The sequence below is a fragment of the Mesocricetus auratus genome, unplaced genomic scaffold (genome assembly GCF_017639785.1).
Source record: "Mesocricetus auratus isolate SY011 unplaced genomic scaffold, BCM_Maur_2.0 Super-Scaffold_100676, whole genome shotgun sequence".
NCBI classification, from domain to species: Eukaryota; Metazoa; Chordata; class Mammalia; order Rodentia; family Cricetidae; genus Mesocricetus; species Mesocricetus auratus.
The window spans coordinates 99,547,160-99,568,058 of NW_024429266.1; the positions used below are offsets into that span (position 1 = coordinate 99,547,160).

The 20,899-nt window shown below is 41.6% G+C and overlaps 2 protein-coding genes across 2 annotated transcripts in view; one reads left to right on the top strand and one right to left on the bottom strand.

The window, feature by feature from the left end:
- Nucleotides 1-3,136, bottom strand: part of LOC101836475 (zinc finger protein 709) — a 26,812-nt gene extending 23,676 nt beyond the window's left edge. The window contains exon 1 of the mRNA XM_013121478.3: nt 2,994-3,136. Coding sequence (XP_012976932.1) covers nt 2,994-3,104 — 111 coding nt within the window. The 5' untranslated portion in view covers nt 3,105-3,136. The remainder of the gene's footprint in view (nt 1-2,993) is intronic.
- LOC101829018 (zinc finger protein 14-like) lies at nt 3,081-13,031 on the top strand. The gene is made up of 5 exons (XM_040737169.1): nt 3,081-3,200; nt 4,152-4,193; nt 8,576-8,702; nt 8,897-8,954; nt 10,322-13,031. The coding sequence occupies exons 2-5, from the start codon at nt 4,191-4,193 to the stop codon at nt 12,282-12,284; spliced, it is 2,151 nt and encodes a 716-aa protein (XP_040593103.1). The 5' UTR covers nt 3,081-3,200; nt 4,152-4,190; the 3' UTR covers nt 12,285-13,031.
- The last annotated feature ends 7,868 nt before the right edge of the window (nt 13,032-20,899 follow it).

Consider the following 20,899-nt stretch of genomic DNA (forward strand, 5'->3'; position numbering starts at 1 on the left):
GCTTGCCTGAGGGTACAGAAAGGGAAGCTAAAGACAAGCCGCTGCGCCAGCCAGTGGTGACACACATCCTTATTCCCAGCAGCCACACTAGCAAGCCACAGAGCCAGGCAGTGGTGACACACATCCTTATTCCCAGCAGCCACACTAGCAAGCCGCAAGCCAGCCAGTGATGACACACATCCTTAATCCCAGGACTCAAGAGCCAGAGGCAGACAGATCTGTTAGTCAAGGCCACACTGATCTACACGAAACTGATCCAGTCCTAAAGAGAAAGAGCTCACACAAAGGTGATCTCAACACTTGGGATCGCACGCCTTTACTCCCAGGATTTGAGAGGTATAAAAGGAAGAACAAAGTCAGTCTCGGGAATTAGTCTCCAGGCAAGTTGAGGAGAGGCAGCCGTCCAGGACAGCAGTCTCGGGATTCGTGGAGCTAGCCAGATCACTCTATCAGTCTGAGGTAGAGGTAAGAGCTATTTGCCAGCTGCTTTACTTGAACCCCAATATCTTTCTGGGGTTTTATTAGTTGTGTTATACCTGAGGGTTGGGGTTAGAGGCATGTGCCACAATATCTGGCTATTTTATGATTTCCTTGGAAGTGGAGGCAAATTCCATAACCTGTTTCTTCTGTCCTTAACTGTAGAGCCAAAACCATGTGGCCAAAGTTGACATGTTCTGCTGCTTGCTGGGGCTGGAACATGATTCCCTAGTTCAATTCATCGGTTCTCTAGTTCAACTCATCTTCACCAGTTTTCTGTTTTTGATTCTTACTCTCACTGCCTGAGCTTGGCTGTCCTAGAACTTGCTCTGTCTCTCTCTCCTCTCTCTCTCTCCTCTCTCTCTCTCTCTCTCTCTCTCTCTCTCTCTCTCTCTCTCTCTCTCTCTCTCTCTCTCTCTCTCTCTCTCTCTCTCTCTCTCTCTCTCTACCTGCCTCTGCCTCCCAAGTGCTCTTGGGTGGAGTCTTGCCCTGAGATTATCACTCCCTTTATTCCATTTCCTATTGTTTATCTCCTTAACCACAGCATTTAGCTCTGTTCCACTTCCTGACATCCCTTTTCTCAATCTGTACACTTTTCACTTTTATTTATATATTTGCTCAGCTCGCTCCTTTTCGTTACAAATCTTTATAAACCTGAACACTAGTAACCACATGACAGACTCCATACTAGACTATCTTCAGATTCCCTCTGCCAGCGGCATTAATCCAAATCCCTTCACTTTAGCCTCACGCAGACTTCAACCAAAGTCAAAAGGCAGTCACACTCTCATCCAAAATGTCACAAAATCCATTTCTAGGCCATGCATTAATATTCTTTAATCTGAAACCTCACAAGCCAGCTCCCACAGTCCAAATAATTGTGAAACCTCACAAGCCAGCTCCCACAGTCCAAATAATTGTGAAACCTCACAAGCCAACACCCACAGTCCAAATAATTACCACTGTCTTCTCTGCTGCCAGTAGCACTGCCCAAAAAGCGGCGCTTAAAGCATTCCAACTGCTTTCCTAATGCAAAAGCACCTAAGCCCAAATTCCTCCAGACCAAACCATGGTCAGCCCATCACACCAACATCCCAGTCCCTGGTACCTAATGCAGAGTTCCTAAGCCCAAATTCCTCCAAACAAAACCATGGTCAGGCCCATCACACCAACATCCCAGTCCCTGGTACCTAATGCAGAGTTCCTAAGTCCAAATTCTTCCAGACCAAACCATGGTCAGGCCCATCACACCAACATCCCAGTCCCTGGTACCTAATGCAGAGTTCCTAAGTCCAAATTCCTCCAAACAAAACCATGGTCAGGCCCATCACACCAACATCCCAGTCCCTGGTACCTAATGCCGAGTTCCTAAGTCCAAATTCTTCCAGACCAAACCATGGTCAGGCCCATCACACCAACATCCCAGTCCCTGGTACCTAATGCCGAGTTCCTAAGTCCAAATTCCTCCAAACAAAACCATGGTCAGGCCCATCACACCAACATCCCAGTCCCTGGTACCTAATGCAGAGTTCCTAAGTCCAAATTCCTCCAGACCAAACCATGGTCAGGCCATCACACCAACATCCCAGTCCCTGGTACCTAATGCAGAGTTCCTAAGTCCAAATTCCTCCAAACAAAACCATGGTCAGGCCATCACACCAATATCCCAGTCCCTGGTACCAACTTCTGTCTTCGTTATGGTTTCTATTTGTGTGAAGAGACACCATGACCATGGCAAACTCTTACAAAGAAAAACATATCTTGAAGTGGAGACTTACAGTGTCAGAGGTTTAATCTCAGTTTCCCTGAGGAGTCTGAAAAGACAGTTAACTGTTATCAGAGAGAGCCCAGGGTATGAAGGCAAAGGCGTGTGCCTCCGGGGTACAGACCTGGTTACTTAGAAGTGATCTGATACCCTTGCCCAGGCTTTCTTCACTATAAGCTAAGCTGGGAAGAGCTTCTCCAAAATCTCACTTCATGCCTCAGAAAGTAGGAGCTAAACTAAAACAATTCTAAAGCAAGTTTAAATTTCTTTCCTTCCTACAAAGCTGTAAAGTTTGTCCCATTCTCAGCCAGGAACTTACTGCACTATTATCAAAAGCAAAGCAAAACAAAACACAAAAGCCAAATGATATTATGACCCAGGGAAAATACCGCAGGGCAGACCCAGCAACAGAGCTCAGCACCCACACCCTTTCACAGCACATCCTGGGTCTCAGCAGCGCTAACTGCTGGCAGCAAAGTCTACGGAGGCTCAAGTTCAAGACCCCGACTCATCCTAACAAGAACCAGACTGGAGTGACGCAGCTTCACAACGGCAGGGCAGGATCCCAGCCTCCCTGCCGCTTGCTCGGCTCACACTATAAGAGCAGGAGGTGAGACGATGCAGGGCCTTTACCGCAGTCTCAGCTGCTCAGCGCCAGGGGACCTTCAGGGCGGTGGTGCACAAGACACCAGAGCCACAGCAGCGTCACAACCCCGCCACTAAGGACTCCAGAGGCCTGGGTCACACTCACCATCTCCTGCTTCTGATGCACGCAGGTGTCGCCCGTAAAGGGCCGACCATCAGCTGGAGGCATGGTCACCAAGGTCGGGAGACCTCTCAATGGCTTCCAGGACTCAAACATGGCGCTAACGGCCCCACCTTCCGAATACCCGTGCTTCTCATTGGGCAGTTAACGCGAAGTCATAACCGCGTCCCTGGTTGACGAAGGACGCGCGCGGTGAGGTGGGGGATGATAAGGGGGGGCGATGGGGATTTGGGAGAGTTGCAGATTGTAGGATGGGGGAGGGATTGTGGGTGAGGAAGCGTTTTATAACCTGGAAAACACGCCTTCCCTGCAGGTTGCAGCTGTAAGGACAGGTTTCCCTCCTGGAATAAACCTGGTCCAACCTGGAGTAGCCTCGCATTTAAGGAAAACATGTTCGAATTTTTAGAGCGGCTTCCCGGGTGTATTTAGTGGGCCACGATGGGTTCTTTCACTTAGAAATAGTGCCACGAGATTGATGAGGCAGCAACCACATTCAGCAGCTTAGGAACACAAGGATGATGACCTGGGAGAGGTCCCTAGCTCAGCCTGGACACAGCATCAGGAAGAATGGCCTGGTATGCACGCTCCAGGATGATGTATGTGAACTAAAGCTGAACCTTCTGTAAGGTCGATTCACAGATCAGAACACAGGGATGGGAGAGCGTTTGGAGTGTTACAAGTCCTTGGGCCCTTCTTAGCCCTCCGAATAGCATCTGTGGCCATCTTATGTACCTGACCTAATGACTTTCTATTATGTAAATCTTTTGGAAAGTACAATAGAAAGGTACTCTCCTTTGGAATGTACAGAGCACTAATTTTCTAACCAACCAAAAAGACCAGAATGTCTGGAATGTTTGTTTGATTTTGAGTCAGGGTCTCCCCATCCATGCCTGAATGGCTTTACTTTCACAGAGGTCTGCCTTCCATCAAAGGCTTGAATCTGGTATTTTCTAAAAGTTTTAGAAGCCTTAGGCTGAGGGGGCAGAGTGAGAAGAGTTGGCCAATCAGGGACAACATGAACTGTCCAATGAGTAGCACAGAGAGTCACAATGTTCTTCCCAGAAATCCTTTGTGAAGTTTGGCTTAGCTGAGGGAATCCTACTGAGGACCTGTTTGGCGACTGTGTGTTTCTGCTGACCGCAGGCCTCTTCGGGAGACTCCTAGACACATCAGAAGCAAGAAATGGTGAGTGTGCCTTGGGGCTGCTGGAATCCTGAGAGGTGGGTTTGGGACATGAGCTCCTTTGCAGCACCAGCAGCTGCATTTTTCCCTGGAGCTGTGCATTCCAGGGGAAGATGGGGTCTGGCCCAGGAGGCAAGCATGAGCCCTTGTGCTCTTGAATTGAGCACTGCTTAGGAGGCACCCTTGATCCCCACTTTTTTGTTCTGATAAAATGTCTTCCAGGCAATCCCCACCCCCTTGGGTTAGTGCTTGAAATGAATGTTGCCTACACAGATTTCCCAGAGCTGGCGGGTTGGCGATGCTGAGTCCAGACTGTCCTCTGTAGGTTCCTGAATTTTCTTTAGTTTCCCTTCTCATTTTTTGCCTCTGTTTGTGCTGATTTAGTTTTTTTTTTTTATTATCACCTTGGAGTTCTTTCCATGCCTCCTGGTGTTAGAGAAGTTTGCCACACAGATACCTCTGTAAACCTTATCACCACACCCTACATGGTTTCCCCCCCAGTTTTTCCTTTCCTTTTCCTTTTTGTTTTCATTAACAATATTGTAGATTTTTTTTTCTAGTTTCCTGATGGCAGTTGTTCAAAATCACCAATCAGGAAAAAAAAAAAGAGAGAAATTTAAATTTGCTTCATATTTTGTTTTGCAGTGATTTTTGTTTTTCCTTCGAGCCTCCAGTTAGAATTTTAAAAGTGCTGGGAGTTGGTGGCGCACGCCTTTTATCCCAGCACTCGGGAGGCAGAGGCAGACGGATTGCTGTGTGTTCCAAGCCAGCCTGGTCTAAAGAGCGAGTTTCAGGACAGACTCCAAAGCAATAAAGAGAATCCCTGTCTCAAAAAACCGAAGCCAAATAATAAAACAAAACAAAATTTTGAAGTTACAGAATGTGAAGAGGCCGTCGAGACGACCAGGAGCTTCATGGAATTGGCTGTGTGTTTTTGTTGCTGCTGCTTGTTTGGCTGTAGGCTGCTTTAGATGGAAGGGATTGGGAATGCAAATTCTACAAATAGTTCTTCATAGTATTGCAACCCTTTGGGAAAATATTAATATTTCATCTTTCCTTTGGCCTCTATATATGTCGTTTTGGTAGACAGTGTAATTTCTGTCAACTCAGGAAATTTTTAGAGTATTCATTGAGAGAAAGACAAGTGTGCTTTCTACCCAATGGAAAAATGTTTTTAGTTGAAAGTTGACTTGAGTGAAGAAAAATTTATATTTATTACCCTTATATATGACTGAAGAAAAACTTATTTTACTCTTATATGTGGTTTATACATTTTGGTGTTTCCAGACAGTGATTCTCTGTGTAACTGCCCTAGCTGTCCTGGAACTGGCTCTGTAGATTAAGCTTGCTTCGAATTTACAGAGATCTACAGGCCTCTGCCTCCTGAGTGCTGGTATTAAAGGAATGTGCCATCACCACCCAGCCTTTCATTTTACTTTTAATTTATAGTTAATATAGTATTATTCCTTTCCTTGATTTTATTTGTTTATTTTGGGTGACAGGTTTTATCTGTGCAACCCTGGAAACCCTTTGACCAAGCTAGTCCTGAACTCAGATATCACTCTTCTCTGCTTCAAGCATTCTGGGATTAAACACTTGTAACACCATACCTGACATAGTGGCCTTGAATCTACTGTCTCTGTATGATTAATTTCCAGTCCATCCATCTGACTGAAATCTTCCCTTCAGTTTCCTTCATTGCTGCGTGGATTCTCATGAGCACATTTGCCGCATCTCCATCATCCGGACATCAGCCGAGGAGCATCCAGGCTGATTCTTTTAACTATTGGACTAGAGCAGCATTGACCATGAATGCGTGTTTATGCTGTAGTGTGTGGATTTTGTCATGTAGAGAGATGTATAACTGGAGGAACAGTATGTCTGTTTTCTACTCTGAGACAAGTTCACACGGATTTGCTTCCTAATTGCAGCGATTCAAACTCCAGTCAGCGGTCAGTGTTCACTTTTCCACTCTTTCTAAAGAGTGTATGACATAATCAGGTTTGCATGGAAAATATGTACCTGCTTACCTGTATCCAACTTAGCCCTGCAGACTTTGGTTTTATTATTTTGCTATTAAAAAGCCCAACAAAACCTTTTAAATATATGTTTAGTGTAGGGAATTTCCTAAATATATGATGTAAGTTAATTTTATCCAATGTTTCCACTCTGAAAACCTTAATCTTAATTTCTGGTGTCTTTTTCTTTTGTTTTCTCCCTCCCTCCCTCTCTCCCTCCCTCTCCCTCCCTTTTCCTTTTGTTTAAGGGATATGTACAACTGTTTTTCTTCTGCTTCTCCTGACTGCTGTTGCTCAGAATTACCAGTCTCAAGAAGGAGAGAAATATAATTTATTTCTCATTTTGTTTGTTTGCAGTGATTTTGTGTGTGTGTGTGTGTGTGTGTGTGTGTGTGTGTGTGTGTTTATGTGTGTGTGTGGGGTGAAGTTGAAAATTTGGAAGCTATTTGTAACATTGTTGAATGATAAATGGCATTTGTGACTGGCAAATAGCTTCATGGAATTGGCATAGTATATTTGTTACTGCTGCTTGTTTGGTTGTAGGCTGCTTTAAGCAGAAGGGACTGAGAATGACAATTTTGTAGAGTGTAATTTCTTTGGAAAAGATTTTAATGTTACCAATCTTTCCTTTAGCCTTCAGATAGTTTGTTTGTAGGTAGTGTAATTCCTGACCATTTGAAAACTTGGGAAACATCAGTGTACCTTGTACTTTTTTGGGAAAATATTTTGCATTTGAAAATGGACTTGAGTATACAATACATTCATAATGAATTTATTGCCCATGTGTGAAAGTATTTTAATACACATTTAATTTTAAAATATAATTATTACATTTTTATTGTTTTTAGTGAAAAGTTTTCTCCATGTAGCCTTAGAACTTGCTGTGTTGAGCAGGCTAGCCTTGGGCTCAGATATCAACATCCATTGCCTCGTGCATTCTAGGATTGAAGGCTCCCATGACCATGCCCATATTTTTTATTTTTGTTTTGTCTTTGTTATAGGGACACTTGTGTTTCAGGCTGACTGGGAAATGACAGTACAGTTGAGGAAACCCTGAACCTTGCTAATCCCACGACCCCCTCTATTCTCTTTCCCATTCCTAGTTTATACATCCGTCCCTGAGTACATTCACCTCTCTACCAGCATAGACGTGTGTTCTACTGTCCCTGCCATCCTCTCCTCTAAACTCACAGGTCTCATGGCTCCTTCCTTCTCCCCCTTCTATTCTCATGCTCATTCCAGTTTTGAAACAAATGGGTAAGAGGTGACAGATGGAAGCCGGTGTAAGAGAAACCGACAGTGTTTGACTCTGTGGGCTTAGGTTACCTGACTCAATATAATTACATTTCCAGTTACATCCATTGCTGCAAATTTCATTTCAGTTTTCTTCATTGCTCAGTAGGGACCACTGTGTTTATGTGCTGTATCTCCTTCATGTGGCTATCCGCTGATGGAGATCTAGGCTGAATCTTTTTCTAGGTATTGAGACTACAGCAGCAATGACCATGAGTGCATGCATCTGTTGTAGTCTTTGGAGTGTTTTCAGTAAAGTCCAGAGAGATGTCTCTTGGTGAGATGATGTTACCAGTTTTCAGTTTCTGAGGCTAGCTCACACTGATTAGCTACATATCTGTAGCACTTTATATTCCCACCAATGGTAAGTGCTCACTTTAGCACACATCTTTCAGGTTTACATGGCAAGCATTTGACGTACTTGTCAGTATCCTTGACCTGCAAATATACGTTTACTGTTTTCTTATTTATAGACGGAGAAACCTTGTTTTTAAAAAAATAATTTGTTATGTATACAGTATTCTGCCTGCATCTATGCCTACAGACCAGAAGAGGGCACCAGATCTCATTGCAGATGGTTGTGAGCCACCATGTGGTTGCTGGGAATTGAACTCAGGGCCTATGGAAGAGCAGCCAGTGCTCTTAACCTCTGAACCATCTCTCCATCCCTAAATACGGAGGAAGCTTTAAATATATGCTTATTATAAACATATAAATGATGTATATTATTCATATATTCCCCTTATAAAACAAGCACACCTGACTCTTAATTTCATGTGTCTTTTTTCATGTTTGTCCTTCTTTTATTACTAACCCACTGAGCTCAGTGTTGTTCAGATGTGTGTGGACATATACACCATCATGGGCAACCTAATAGTAGCTATGCTACTGAATAAAAATGACTCTTCCTGCCGCTCATCTGGTTTTGAATGTGTTCCAGCTCTACAGCTGTCTCCTGCCCACCATGAAGTAATTAACTACCCCTCTAAAAGTGTACACAAGCCCTAATTAAATGCTTTCTTTTATAGGAGCTACTTAGTCATGAACTAACCATCCTGATATGTGTACTCCTAGGAGACAGTGACCTTTGAGGATGTGGCTGTGGACTTCACCTTAGAAGAATGGGCTTTGTTGGATTCCAGTCAAAAGAAGCTCTACAGAGATGTGATGAAGGAGACATTTTTCAACCTGATCTCCATAGGTAACAAAACTCAACATGCTCCCATCGCCCATTCAGTCAGAGAACACTGGGCCCTGCTTATGTGTGTAGTGTTGGTATTTGAAGGGAATATGTGGTGAATATAGTGTGAGTACCCATATAATAAGACTTAGTTTGTCAAACTGTTTATCTTGAATATAAACATGTCATAATGTATTCTCTGGATTTTCTTCTAGAGAAGACACTAGAAGAAAGGATTGAAGAGGACTACAAAAATCTCAACAGAAATACGGGGTAATTTATATTCAGTAGAACAGAATTTATATCAAACATTTGGGAATCATGGGACAACTGAGAACTTACCAATAATTCTAAATATACCTTATTGACAAATGATTCTCCACAAATTCTCCTGTAATGGAGCAATGAATTGTTAGTCAATATGTGAGCATCTCATCTGTGTAATCTATTAATATCATTAGTGGGTCATGTAACATTTTGTTCTTAAAGAACTTTTACAGTGGTTTATTACACAAAAATCATATCCAAACAAGTTTACCACATGTCTGTGTATTATTTTGAGCCTTCGAATGTAAGTGCTTTTTTGTTTCTTTTCTTGCAACAACAACAAAAAAATAATTAGGGTGTAGCTCACTTTTACTTACACATCCTTGTCTCAGTCCCATCATAAAGGGAAGCCAGGACAGGAACTCAAGCCTGGCAGGAATCTGGAATCGGGAACTGAACTAGAGGTGATAAGGGAATGCTATTTCCTGGCGTGTTCCTTTTCCCTTATTCAGACACCTGCCTTATTAAACCCTGCCGAGCATCTGTAGGGTAACCCCACCCATAGTGGCCTGGGGTATTCCACCTCAGTGAGTGATCAGGAGAATGCCCCCGAAGACGTTCCTCAAATTCAATCTGATGCAGCCATTTTCTCCTTTCTAGTTCCCTCTTCTCAGTTGTGTGTCCTACTTTACGTCAAGTTTCCCAAACTATTCAGCAGGTACCTCTCTGGTACAACTCATGCTCTCCTGACCATGGTAACAATACACATCATAATTTAAGCCATCGTCAGTCAGGAATGTGAAAATGCTTCCATAGACTTCTTTACAGGCCAACCTGAATCATTTTCTCCTTTGAGGATCCCTGTTCTCCAATATCCCTCAATTGGTCAAGTTGATAACTAACTCACTAACACATGCTTAGCATGCTGAATGCCAGAGGCCGCGGTATTTCACTGCCCTATGTGATTGTTATGACTGTCTACTATCACCAGGACTTTTGCCTTCTGGTCCACTCCTTTTTTTGTTTTGTATTGTTTTTTCTGTTTTTGTTTTTTTTTTAGGCAGGATTTCTCTGTGGCTTTGGAGGCTGTCCTGGAACTAGTTCCTGTAGACCAGGCTGGTCTTGAACTCACAGAGATCCACCTGCTTCTGCCTCCTGAGTGCTGGGATTAAAGGTGTTTAAGGCATGCGCCGCCGCCACCTGTTTTCCACTCCTTTTATATCTCTTAATTATTTTACCTGTTCGTGTATGTGTATGTATTCTTGTGCACACGAACTGGGCTAATACCTTTTGAGAAAGAGAGAAGAAAGCAAGAGATCCTTGATCAACAATAGTTGCCTTGGCTGCACTAATGCTTTTCTCATATTTTGTAGAAGTCCAGTGCTTGAGGAAGACTGTGGATATGAATGTGATACTGAGTGTGATAAAAATCAGGAAGCTGTTACAGAGAATATCACCAGTAAAGATATGTCTCCTGGAGTAAGAGTTCATGACAGCCCATTGCTTGTAAGAAACATCATTGGCCATTCATCCTCACATGACTCTCTCAGAGACCTAACTACACAGATACTATCTGTGTATACCAAAGCTATGGTAAATTCTTACAGATATCAGGGACATTGGCAAGATATCAATCATTGTGAATCACATGAGGTACTTGACGTTTCTAAGGAGAAACCCTGGAAATGTCAGCAATGTGATGAAGTCTGTAGGAGTGTCTCTTCTGATCATCCTCAGCAGAGAAGTCACACTGGAGACAATGTCAATGACAGTGATTCTGTGAGTGACACACATGACCAGAATGATGAAGGGATCCATAATGAAGTGAAACAGTTTGTATGTAAGCTCTGTGAAGAATCCTTCACTGATCCCAGTGACCTTTACATCCATGAAAATAGTCATGTTGGACAGGAAAGGTACAATGGTAGGCAGTGTGGCAAAACATCTACATATACAGAATGCTTTGAGAGTCATAAAGTAACTCACACAGAAGAGAAGCCTTATGCTTGTAGCCATTGTGGAAAAGCATTCACCAGCTTCAGTGTTCTGAATGTTCATCAAAGGATTCACACTGGAGTGAAACCGTATAAATGTAAGCATTGTGGAAAAGCCTTCAGTTACTCCAGTAGCCGTTACAAACATGAAAGGACTCACACTGGAGAGAAGCCTTATGCATGTAGGCATTGTGGAAAAGCCTTCAGTGACCTCAGTAGTCAAAAAAGACATGAGAGTCTTCATACTGGAGAGAAGCCTTATGCATGTAAGGAGTGTGGAAAAGCATTTACACGCAATAGTATTCTCATCATTCATGGAAGAATTCACACTAGAGAAAAGCCTTATGCGTGCAATCATTGCAGCAAATCTTTCAGGGACTCCAGTAGTCGTAACAGACATGAAAGAAAACATACTGGAGAGAAGCCTTTTCCATGTAAATATTGTGGAAAAGATTTTCCTGACTATATGATTCTTGAGAGACATGAATGTTTTAACACCAGAGAGAAGCCTTATGCATGCAAGCATTGTGGAGAGGCTTTCAGGGACTCTAGTAGTCGTAACATACATGAAAGGATTCACACTGGAGAGAAGCCTTATGCATGCAAGCATTGTGGAGAGACTTTCAGGTACTCCAGTAGTCGTAACATACATGAAAGGATTCACACTGGAGAGAAGCCTTATGCATGCAAGCATTGCGGCAAAGCTTTCAGTGACTCCAGTAGTCGTAACACACACGAAAGAAGGCACACTGGAGAGAAGCCTTATGCATGTAAGCATTGTGGAGAATCTTTCACGGACTCCAACAGTCGTAACAGACATGAAAGAAAGCACACTGGAGAGAAGCCTTATGCATGCAAGCATTGTGGAAAAGCCTTCAGTGAACTCAGCCATCAAAAAAGGCATGAGAGTGTTCACATTGGAGAGAAGCCTTATGCATGTAAGCAGTGTGCAAAAGCATTTCCGTGCTCCAGTGATCTCATCATTCATGGGAGGATTCACACTAGAGAGAAGCCTTATGCATGCAAGCATTGCGGCAAAGCTTTCAGTGATTCCAGTAGTCGTAACACGCATGAAAGAAGGCACACTGGAGAGAAGCCTTATGCATGCAAGCATTGTGGAGAATCTTTCACGGAATCCACCAGTCGTAACAGACACGAAAGAAAGCACACCGGATCAAAGCCTTATGCGTGCCAGCACTGCAGCAAAGCTTTCAGTGACTCCAGTAATCGTAACAAACATGAACGGACTCACACTGAAGAGAAGCCTTATGGTTGCAAGCATTGTGGCAAAGCTTTCAGGGACTCCTGGGGTCGTAACAGGCATGAAAGAAAGCACACTTGAGAGAAACCTTACGCATGTAAACACGTAGAAAAACCTCCAACATTTCTACTTGTCCTCAACTTGCATGAAAAAAATCCCAATAGAGAGAAACCCTTTATATGTAAAATGTGGGAAACTGTTCATTCATTCTAGTGATCTTAACAGACATGAAAGAGTTCACTCAAAAGTCAGGCCGTATGCATGGAAGCATTGACAAAGCCTTCACCTGCTCTGGTCATCTTAACAGACATGACACAGTTGACAGTAGTCAGTAGGCTCATGCTTGTTAGCATTGTGGGAAAGCTTCCACTAGTTCTACATGGCACTAGAGTAATTAAAACATTTACAGTGGAGAGAAATCCTTTGTAAACATTAGGGAATGTGTTTCTTTGTTCTTGTCATTTTCTCAAACATAAAAGACCTTACACTGGTGAGAAGCCTTATCAGTTTCAGCATGGTGGGAAAGCCTTGACCACTCCAGTTTCTGTAACCCTCATGTAAGAATTGCACTGACAAGAAGCCCATTGCATGTATGCATTTAAGTATTGTTCAAAATCCTTCCCCAGTTGCTGCTGTCATGATCTTCTCAAGAATTCACCCTGGTGAGAGTCCTTACATGTGGGGCTATGTGACAAATCCTTGAGCGGCTATAGTTACTATTATTATAGTCAGGTTTTTTTCCCCATTTGCAAAAGAATTTTTTGTTTGGAATAAATGTGGGGAAGTACTCAAAGTGCTTAGAATGAATAAAATTAAAACTCAATTTAAGCATCATGTTCCCAAATTTCTGTGTTTCTCATTCTGCTCAAACCCATAATGATCTCACAGTGAAAACTACAGTGTGTGGAACTCTTACGAGTATTAGCTATGTGACAGTGCATTGGTTAAATTGCTTCTATTGTGAGGTATGAAAGATGAATGTGATTGGACAGTGAGATGCATCAGCTAGTAATGGTTTATTGCCAGAAAACATGATTATCTCAGTTACCTTCCTGGATCTTCTATGTTGGCAATAGAGAACCTATTCCTGAAAGCAGTCTTCTGATAGTCACATACACACTTCCAAATGAATACACACACAGGAATACTAATGAGTAAAGTACGTTCATAAGAGTAGACTTAACGAACAAGTACAATATTTTAATGTGTAAAGAAACACTGAGACAGAGGCAGGCGGATCTCTGTGAGTTCGAGGCCAGGCTGGACCGACAGCCTCCACAACAATACAGAGAAACCCTGTCTCGTAAAAACCAAAAAAGAAAAAAGAAAGAAAGAAACACTGAGAGAGCTACAGATGTGAAATTTTGACTCCCAATATTTTACTATATAAAGAATGAAAACCCCTTTGCAGTATGTGCAATGATCCTTGTTTTTCTTCTATTTTTATTTTATTTTTGTAACTAGGGCTAGGACAGTAGCTTTGAAAAAACAGTAGTCCTGTTCCACTTGGAAATAGCCTCATATGCTATTTGAAACTTTGTTCTCATTAGTGGAATGGTTTGAGGATGATTAGGAGGTATGGCATGTGGTGAATATCTGTCCCTCTGGTCAAACATAAGTATTCAAGAAACTGACACTCACAGAGTATTCTCTGCATCCTGATTATAGATTATCATGTGAGGCCTTTGTTGTTCCTGCCACCATGCCATCACCCCACAATCACACACACACACACACACACACACACACACACACACACACACACACACACTAGTTTGTCAGGCATATTCAGGGTTCAGTGACAGAAGGACAAAGCTGATGACAACCCTATCTTCAGCATTAGAGATAGAGGCTCATCCTACCTTTAACATGGGTTCTTCGGATGCAAATGCAGGTCCTCATGAAGGATAAACAGGACATTTATATCAACCCTTTTTTACCAGCTCTTCTTTGAGCTTGTAATATTAGCTGTTTCCACATTTCTTTCTGCATAGTGTTTGGATTTTGTAACACAGGGAATGTTGAATTTCTGTGGTGGTCAAGATTAGAGATGCATTTCATCCAAACCTTTGAATAAGTTTTGTGAATTTTGTTTAAAACTTCAGAATGACTGTAGATGTCACTGCCCACTTCTCAATATTAAGATGTTGAGAGATTTTATGGTAAAGGAAGCAGCACAAGGAATGCGGATCTCCTAGAGTTACATTGTTATGCGTCTTTGTGTTATCACAAGGATATGATCCCCACATGGAGGAGGTAGAGGGAGCATCTATAGCAATCGATGTAAAGTTATATAACACTTGAATACTTTGTGGAATATTACCCCCATGTAGCTATTTTATCTGTCCATTGAATATTTGTATTTCCTTTTTGATGTGTTTTAATTGTCATGGCAAAAAAATGTAAAATGTAAAACAAAAGATGTGAGAAAACTTGGTTATTTGTCTTCATCCCAAACTCTTTAAGTTTGCATATCTAGGCCTACAACATGTCTCTGCCTGGGCTGACCTCATGACCCCTTCTAGACCTAGGGCTATGGAATGGGGACACATATAGGTGATATATAATGCTTATGGGCCAGCACATCTCAACAATTAATGAGCTTCAGGTTCAATAAGAGGATATGTCTCAAATACAATGATGGAGAGAAATTGAGGAAAACACAAGTAAAGACTCTTTTACTAAGTAATCTCTCCTTATATTTATTTATTTATTTATTTATTTTGGTTTTTCGAGACAGGGTTTCTCTGTAGCTTTGGAGTCTCCTTATATTTAAATTTAGAAGTCAAAGCATTTTTAAAATATAAATTGGATTAATTCAGTAGCATTTCTTTTAGCAGTTGTTATTTCCTCAGCAGTCAAACAACTCAAAGATGACACAACAACACACAGTGTCCAGACTCTCTTTGTACTTTTCATCTTTATGTGGCTTTTTTATTACTCTATTTCTTTTACTTTTATTTATTTATTTTCTCTGAGACAGGGTTTGTTTATGGAAATCTGCCTGCCTCTGCCTCTGGAGTGCTGGGATTAAAGGTGTGTGCCACCACACTCAGCCATTCTTTTTTTTTAAACCACTTTATCCTGTTTCTTTTTCTCTTCCAAGCCTATGTATATTTTTAAGCAAAATCTGTCTTTACTGTAAATCTTTATGTTTTTCTTGCCACATTTCTTTTATCTGCTAAAAGTCATGGCTGTTTTAACTGCTGTCTTTCCAAGACGATGGGCATAAGTTTACTGCCAGCACTGGCCACACAAGTCTCTGCTTGTCTCTAGAAAAACTTGTCTCTAGAAAAACAGAGCCCGCCCGAGAAAATATTGTTGCCAAGAAGCTGTGCTTCTCTCTGTTCTTCTGTTTCTAAAATCCCTTTTATGCCCCAAGTCTGGGTGCCATATGTAACATGCATGCTTTCTGCCAGCCTGGTCCCAGAACCGCATCAGTCCCAAATGAACACACAGGATGCTATATTAATTATGAAGCTGTTGGCCATTTCTCATTGGCTAGCTCTGCTTTAATTATTAACCCATAACTGCTAATCTGAGTATTTCCATATGGTCTTCTCTTACTGGAGAAAGGATCCAGACCTCTTTTGTGTCCTACATTGTGACTGACTGTGCCTGTTTCCCAGAATCCCAGAAGACTCCTAGTCCTACCTATCTTACGTCCCTATTGGCCAACAATGCTTTATTTAATTAACCAATAAGACAACATATACACAGAAGGACTTCCCCCATCACAGGAACACATGCAAAAACCTACAATAACAAATACATTTAATACACCATCCACATATATTTTAGAACAGGTAACTCATGATACCCATATATGGTTTTCCTACTTTGTAGTACTTACAGGTGACTAAGTGCTAAATGAACATCACCTCTTTTTATTATTTTTTTATTTTTATTTTTTGGTTTTTCGAGACAGGGTTTCTCTGTATTGTTTTTTGGACCATGTCCTGGAACTCGCTCAGTAGACCAGGCTGGTCTCGAACTCACAGAGATCCACCTGCCTCTGCCTCCCGATTGCTGGGATTAAAGGTGTGCACCACCACCGCCCGGCTCAACCTCTTTTTAGTCTAAAGGTAGGTCCTAAGGTTCGGGACTGTCAGCCAGGCACTACTACAGATAGCTGACTTATTCCATGCTAACTTTGATAATTTCAAAGAGACAGATGTTGACTCCAAGTCTTTAAAGAAAAATCATAAGCTTCCCCAACAGCTTGCTTATAAGAAAGATAATGAAGATTCTAACATACTTTACATGAACTCCCAAACTGGCAAGTAATTACTGTTCTTAAAATGCAACTATATCCACAGACTATTTTTATATGAACTAAGTGTTATAAAAAATAATTACATTGTCTTCTTGCTTTTGCTCTCAGTAGCAAGTGCATTACTTTACTGGACTTATAGCCAGGATTCTGGAATATACTAAAGACCAGCTGAGACATGCAGCCTCATAAATGAACAACTACTGGTGTCTTGGACTTTCCATTGGTAGATAGTCATTATTGGACTAGCTGGACCACATCGTGCAAGCCATTTTAGTAAATCCTCTATGTAAAATAAAATAATAATTACAATTTACTATAGAACACTTAGAATCCCAGAACTAGGAAATGTGGAGCAGGAGATCTCATGTCTGCAGCTACAATGGGCAGCAGTAAAATGACGAGGAAAGACAGGAAGGATGGAAGGAATGGTTAGAAAAGGTGGTTCTAGGGATGGATGTCTTCAACTAAGTGCTCTTCATTCAGCAAAGTTAGCACTGTGAGGAAACACCATCGTGAGATCTTCAAGATGAATACTAAAGTAATGATCCATGAGAATCCTTTGGTGAACAACCCCCATCTTGTTTGTCCCCTGAGGAGCCAAGAAACAGTCAACATATGCAATACACTCAAGCTACTCTATATCCTCATTTGTGTCTCTGTACAAGTCACTGTAAAGAGGCATAGGACCCTGGAATGCATGCTTGCCCTGTAGACTTGGATCACCTCATCTATAACAATAATGCAGGTGCAGATAATGTTGTTCCTCTTTTGACTATTAGGGGTTGAAATAACTTTATTTGCAGAAGAAGCCAGAGGACCCATGGTAGCTCTTCAAAGTATTCAGGGTGAAGTTATGCCTGTGTCCTAGAAACTGACCTAAGTGCTAGATGGTTCCTGCTTCAATTCATATGGTCAGGAGGTCATCCCCCAAAGTCCCATGCAAGTGAAATGTCTAAAGATAGACACAACCTATTAAGAGGAGACATCCCAAAAAGAAGTATAAGCTGATGACTTGGGGAGATATCACAACTCTACCTCATCAAGTTGAGATTTTGGGGACACAACAAGGAAATAATATGGCCTACATAATGTTACTATTATGTATACTGGCTGTATTTCATGTTAACTCTCTCCTTGTCAATGCAGAATTCAAATACCTTTTGCTGGGGGGACAACAAAAGGTATACATGTGATAGGAGAGAGTATGACATTGTTTTGGCATGATAAGCATTGTCTTTATCCTTCAGGCCAAGTTGTTTGGAAAAAAAGATGGTACAAACATTTAGGCACACTAATGGAGGATATTTTGGTTGGACTAATCTAACTGATCAGCCCAAATGCAATAACATGTATTTTCACATAATTAAGTATTCTTTAGAAATTTCTGATAGTGGAAATTAAAGGTGTGAAGACCATATGGAAAATTCCTGACGTTTTTCTTATAAAAATCTATTTTATGGTCCCTAAAATAATGATATCTTCAATGTCTATGGTTTTTATTTCCATTACAATGATATCTGCTACCTAGTATGTATAATTAGTAGCATGGGGTTTTTCCCATGATCTGCTTACTGAGTAAGAGGAGAGTGGGGCCTGGTTTACTGCTGGTTCACCACAACATGGTTGCACTATGCAGATGTACACAGCTGCAGCATTACAACCCTTTTCTGGGACAACCCTGAAAGACACCAGTGAAGGGACAACTCACAGTGCCAGAACTTTGAGCAGTATACACGGCGAAGATTATTGTGTCCCATGGAAAGGCTCCTGATAAGGTGGCTTCAGCTGTGGAAGAATTCAATAATCAAGTTGATAGGCTGACCCATTCTGTGGAAAGTTGGCCCTTTCCCCAGACTTTCATGGCGTTGCTCAATGGGCAATGAAAAGAATGGTCATGGTGGTAGAAATGGGGTTTGTTTATGCATTGACATGACAACATGGAGTCCCACTTATCATTGGTGACCTGGATGTAGGTGCTTCTGAGTTTGAGGTATTCCAAGAGCAGAAACCAACACTGCGCTACAGATATGGTACCATTCCCCTGTGGGGAGCCGCCCCCACATTCTCCATTACAAGATGGCGCCGACACCCAGCCGTTATGCCCTGCAAACAAGCAGAGTGCGCACATGCCTGGTACTTTTCCATCCCTTACTCTCTGCCTCTCCCGTGGCGTCATATGGGCTGACGAGCAGGAGCCAGTCAGGAGATGACACGTCCGAGGCGGGGACTGCTGAGCTATATAAGGGTTGGGCTTTTCGCTCCCCGGGTCTCCGCTCTGTAAGCTTATGCTCTCCCTCTGAAGACGCATTAAAGCTGTTCTGCAGAAGGATCCTAAGTGTGCCGTGTCGTTCTTGCTGGCAAGACGGTAACGTGGGACATTCCTCTGGTGACTTTGTAGAGATTTCATGGCAGATTGACTGGACCACATCATTCTTTTTTTTTTTTTTTTTTTTTTTTTTTGGTTTTTCGAGACAGGGTTTCTCTGTGGCTTTGGAGGCTGTCCTGGAACTTGCTCTGTAGACCAGGCTGGCCTCGAACTCACAGAGATCCGCCTGCCTCTGCCTCCCGAGTGCTGGGATTAAAGGCGTGCGCCATCAACGCCCGGCGGACCACATCATTCTTAGGACAATACTTTGTCCTTACTAGAGTAAACACGTGTTCTGGTTATGAATTTTCCTTCCTGCCTGAATTACTTCTACTCAAACCAACATTCTCTGGTTGAGATTCATTTAATCAGTTCTACTTCTCTAGAGAACACTGAGTACTACATTATTGTAGGTATTATTTTTACCATTGATTGTGCTTCAGTGTTTTTCTGAGTACACTAGTTTTGAAAAGCATCTGTTAACCAGGTTCTGTACAATATTTGTCTGGCTATTAGAGTCTCAGTTGAGAAAATAGTTCTTATTCTAATATGTATTCCCTTTTATGTTATTTGGTCTTTTCCCCTTCATATTATTTGTTGTCTTAATCTTGGTCATTCTGAATTGTGAAAGGTGAATTCAAAGAAATTGGTCTAACTTCAAATTTCAAAGCTTGACATTCCTTTACTTCAAAGATGTGGTGTTCTGTGTAACCCAGGAAGTACTGCTAGTGTGAAGGCAGAATGATCTTGCCTGAAATTTCAGAGATCATTCTGCCTCTTACACCAGAATACTTTGATTAATGGCAGATGCCACAATGTCTATCCACTAATGCCTCTTAATGTTAGTATCTGTACTTCCCAATAAAGAGACTCCAAAAACATTGTCCAGAATATCTCTGCTGCAATCAAGAAACACACCTCGTCATCAAAGAAAGGTACTGCCAAAGGGCAAAAGAATTGAAAAGTGTCATCAAAGCAAATTAGACCATCTTGTTCAGCAGGACGTGATAGGCAACATTTCCCCTGCCAAGATACATGGAAATAATCATGCTTAGATTGACAATGTGACATGAAATAGAATTACAAAATGCAAACATTTTCTGTGGAAATTCTTATATTATAAAGTAATATTTCCCAGATGAAATTCAGACATGATGCCACACATTCAGAACACAGGATCCTAATAGAGGACTGCAACTCCAGAAATACCAACACATCTATCAACCTCCAAAGTGCCATAAACTACATAGTAAGAAATTATCTGAAATGGAAACTTCAGTGGGAACTTTCTTCCTAGAGTGATCGTCACATGTAAACAAGTTCTGGGAATGATACCCAGCATTTCAAAAGTGTTTGATGAAGAAGAGTTCACTCAATATGAAGATCAAATACATGACCTAAGTGCAACATCTGAAATTATCGCTTGTAATTTTACAATATTACTATGTTGTTTATGTTGTTTATGTTTTCATGCTGATGGATAAATTCCCATCATGGAATTAAAGACATGCACTACCATGTCAAATGATCAATTGTTTTCCTTCTTGATTTCTTTCTTTTCCCAAAGGTCATTCAGAAGAATTTAGTGTCTCAAAGCTTGCGCTCTTTAGTTTCTACTGCTGATGTTATCCAAGTTCATTCAATTGTCGCTGACTTTGTGTGTTAAAATATGATCAATTTAGAGAAAGTTCTACTGGGCTTCCAGAAAGAATGTCTATTCTTTAGTGATGCTATTGTTTTTAATGTTAATTTATTAATGTTGCTAAATTTGCATCCCAGGAAGAGATGCAAAACAATTCTTCCAAGGGCCCAAACAACAAACTAAGGCAGAAATTCTTCCACCAATCCCTCTGGGGAAACCATGGGTTGATTGGCATTTCTTAATGAGCATAGGATCTGGATTATGTTGTGTGGTTTGAACTCTCTTTCCTCATTCAGCTGCACAAGACATTACATTCCTAGCATAGATTAATGATGGGGGAAGTCATCCTTCTGTGTATATGTTGATGAATAAAGCACTGTTGGCCAATAGGGAAGTAAGATATGTGGGGCTAG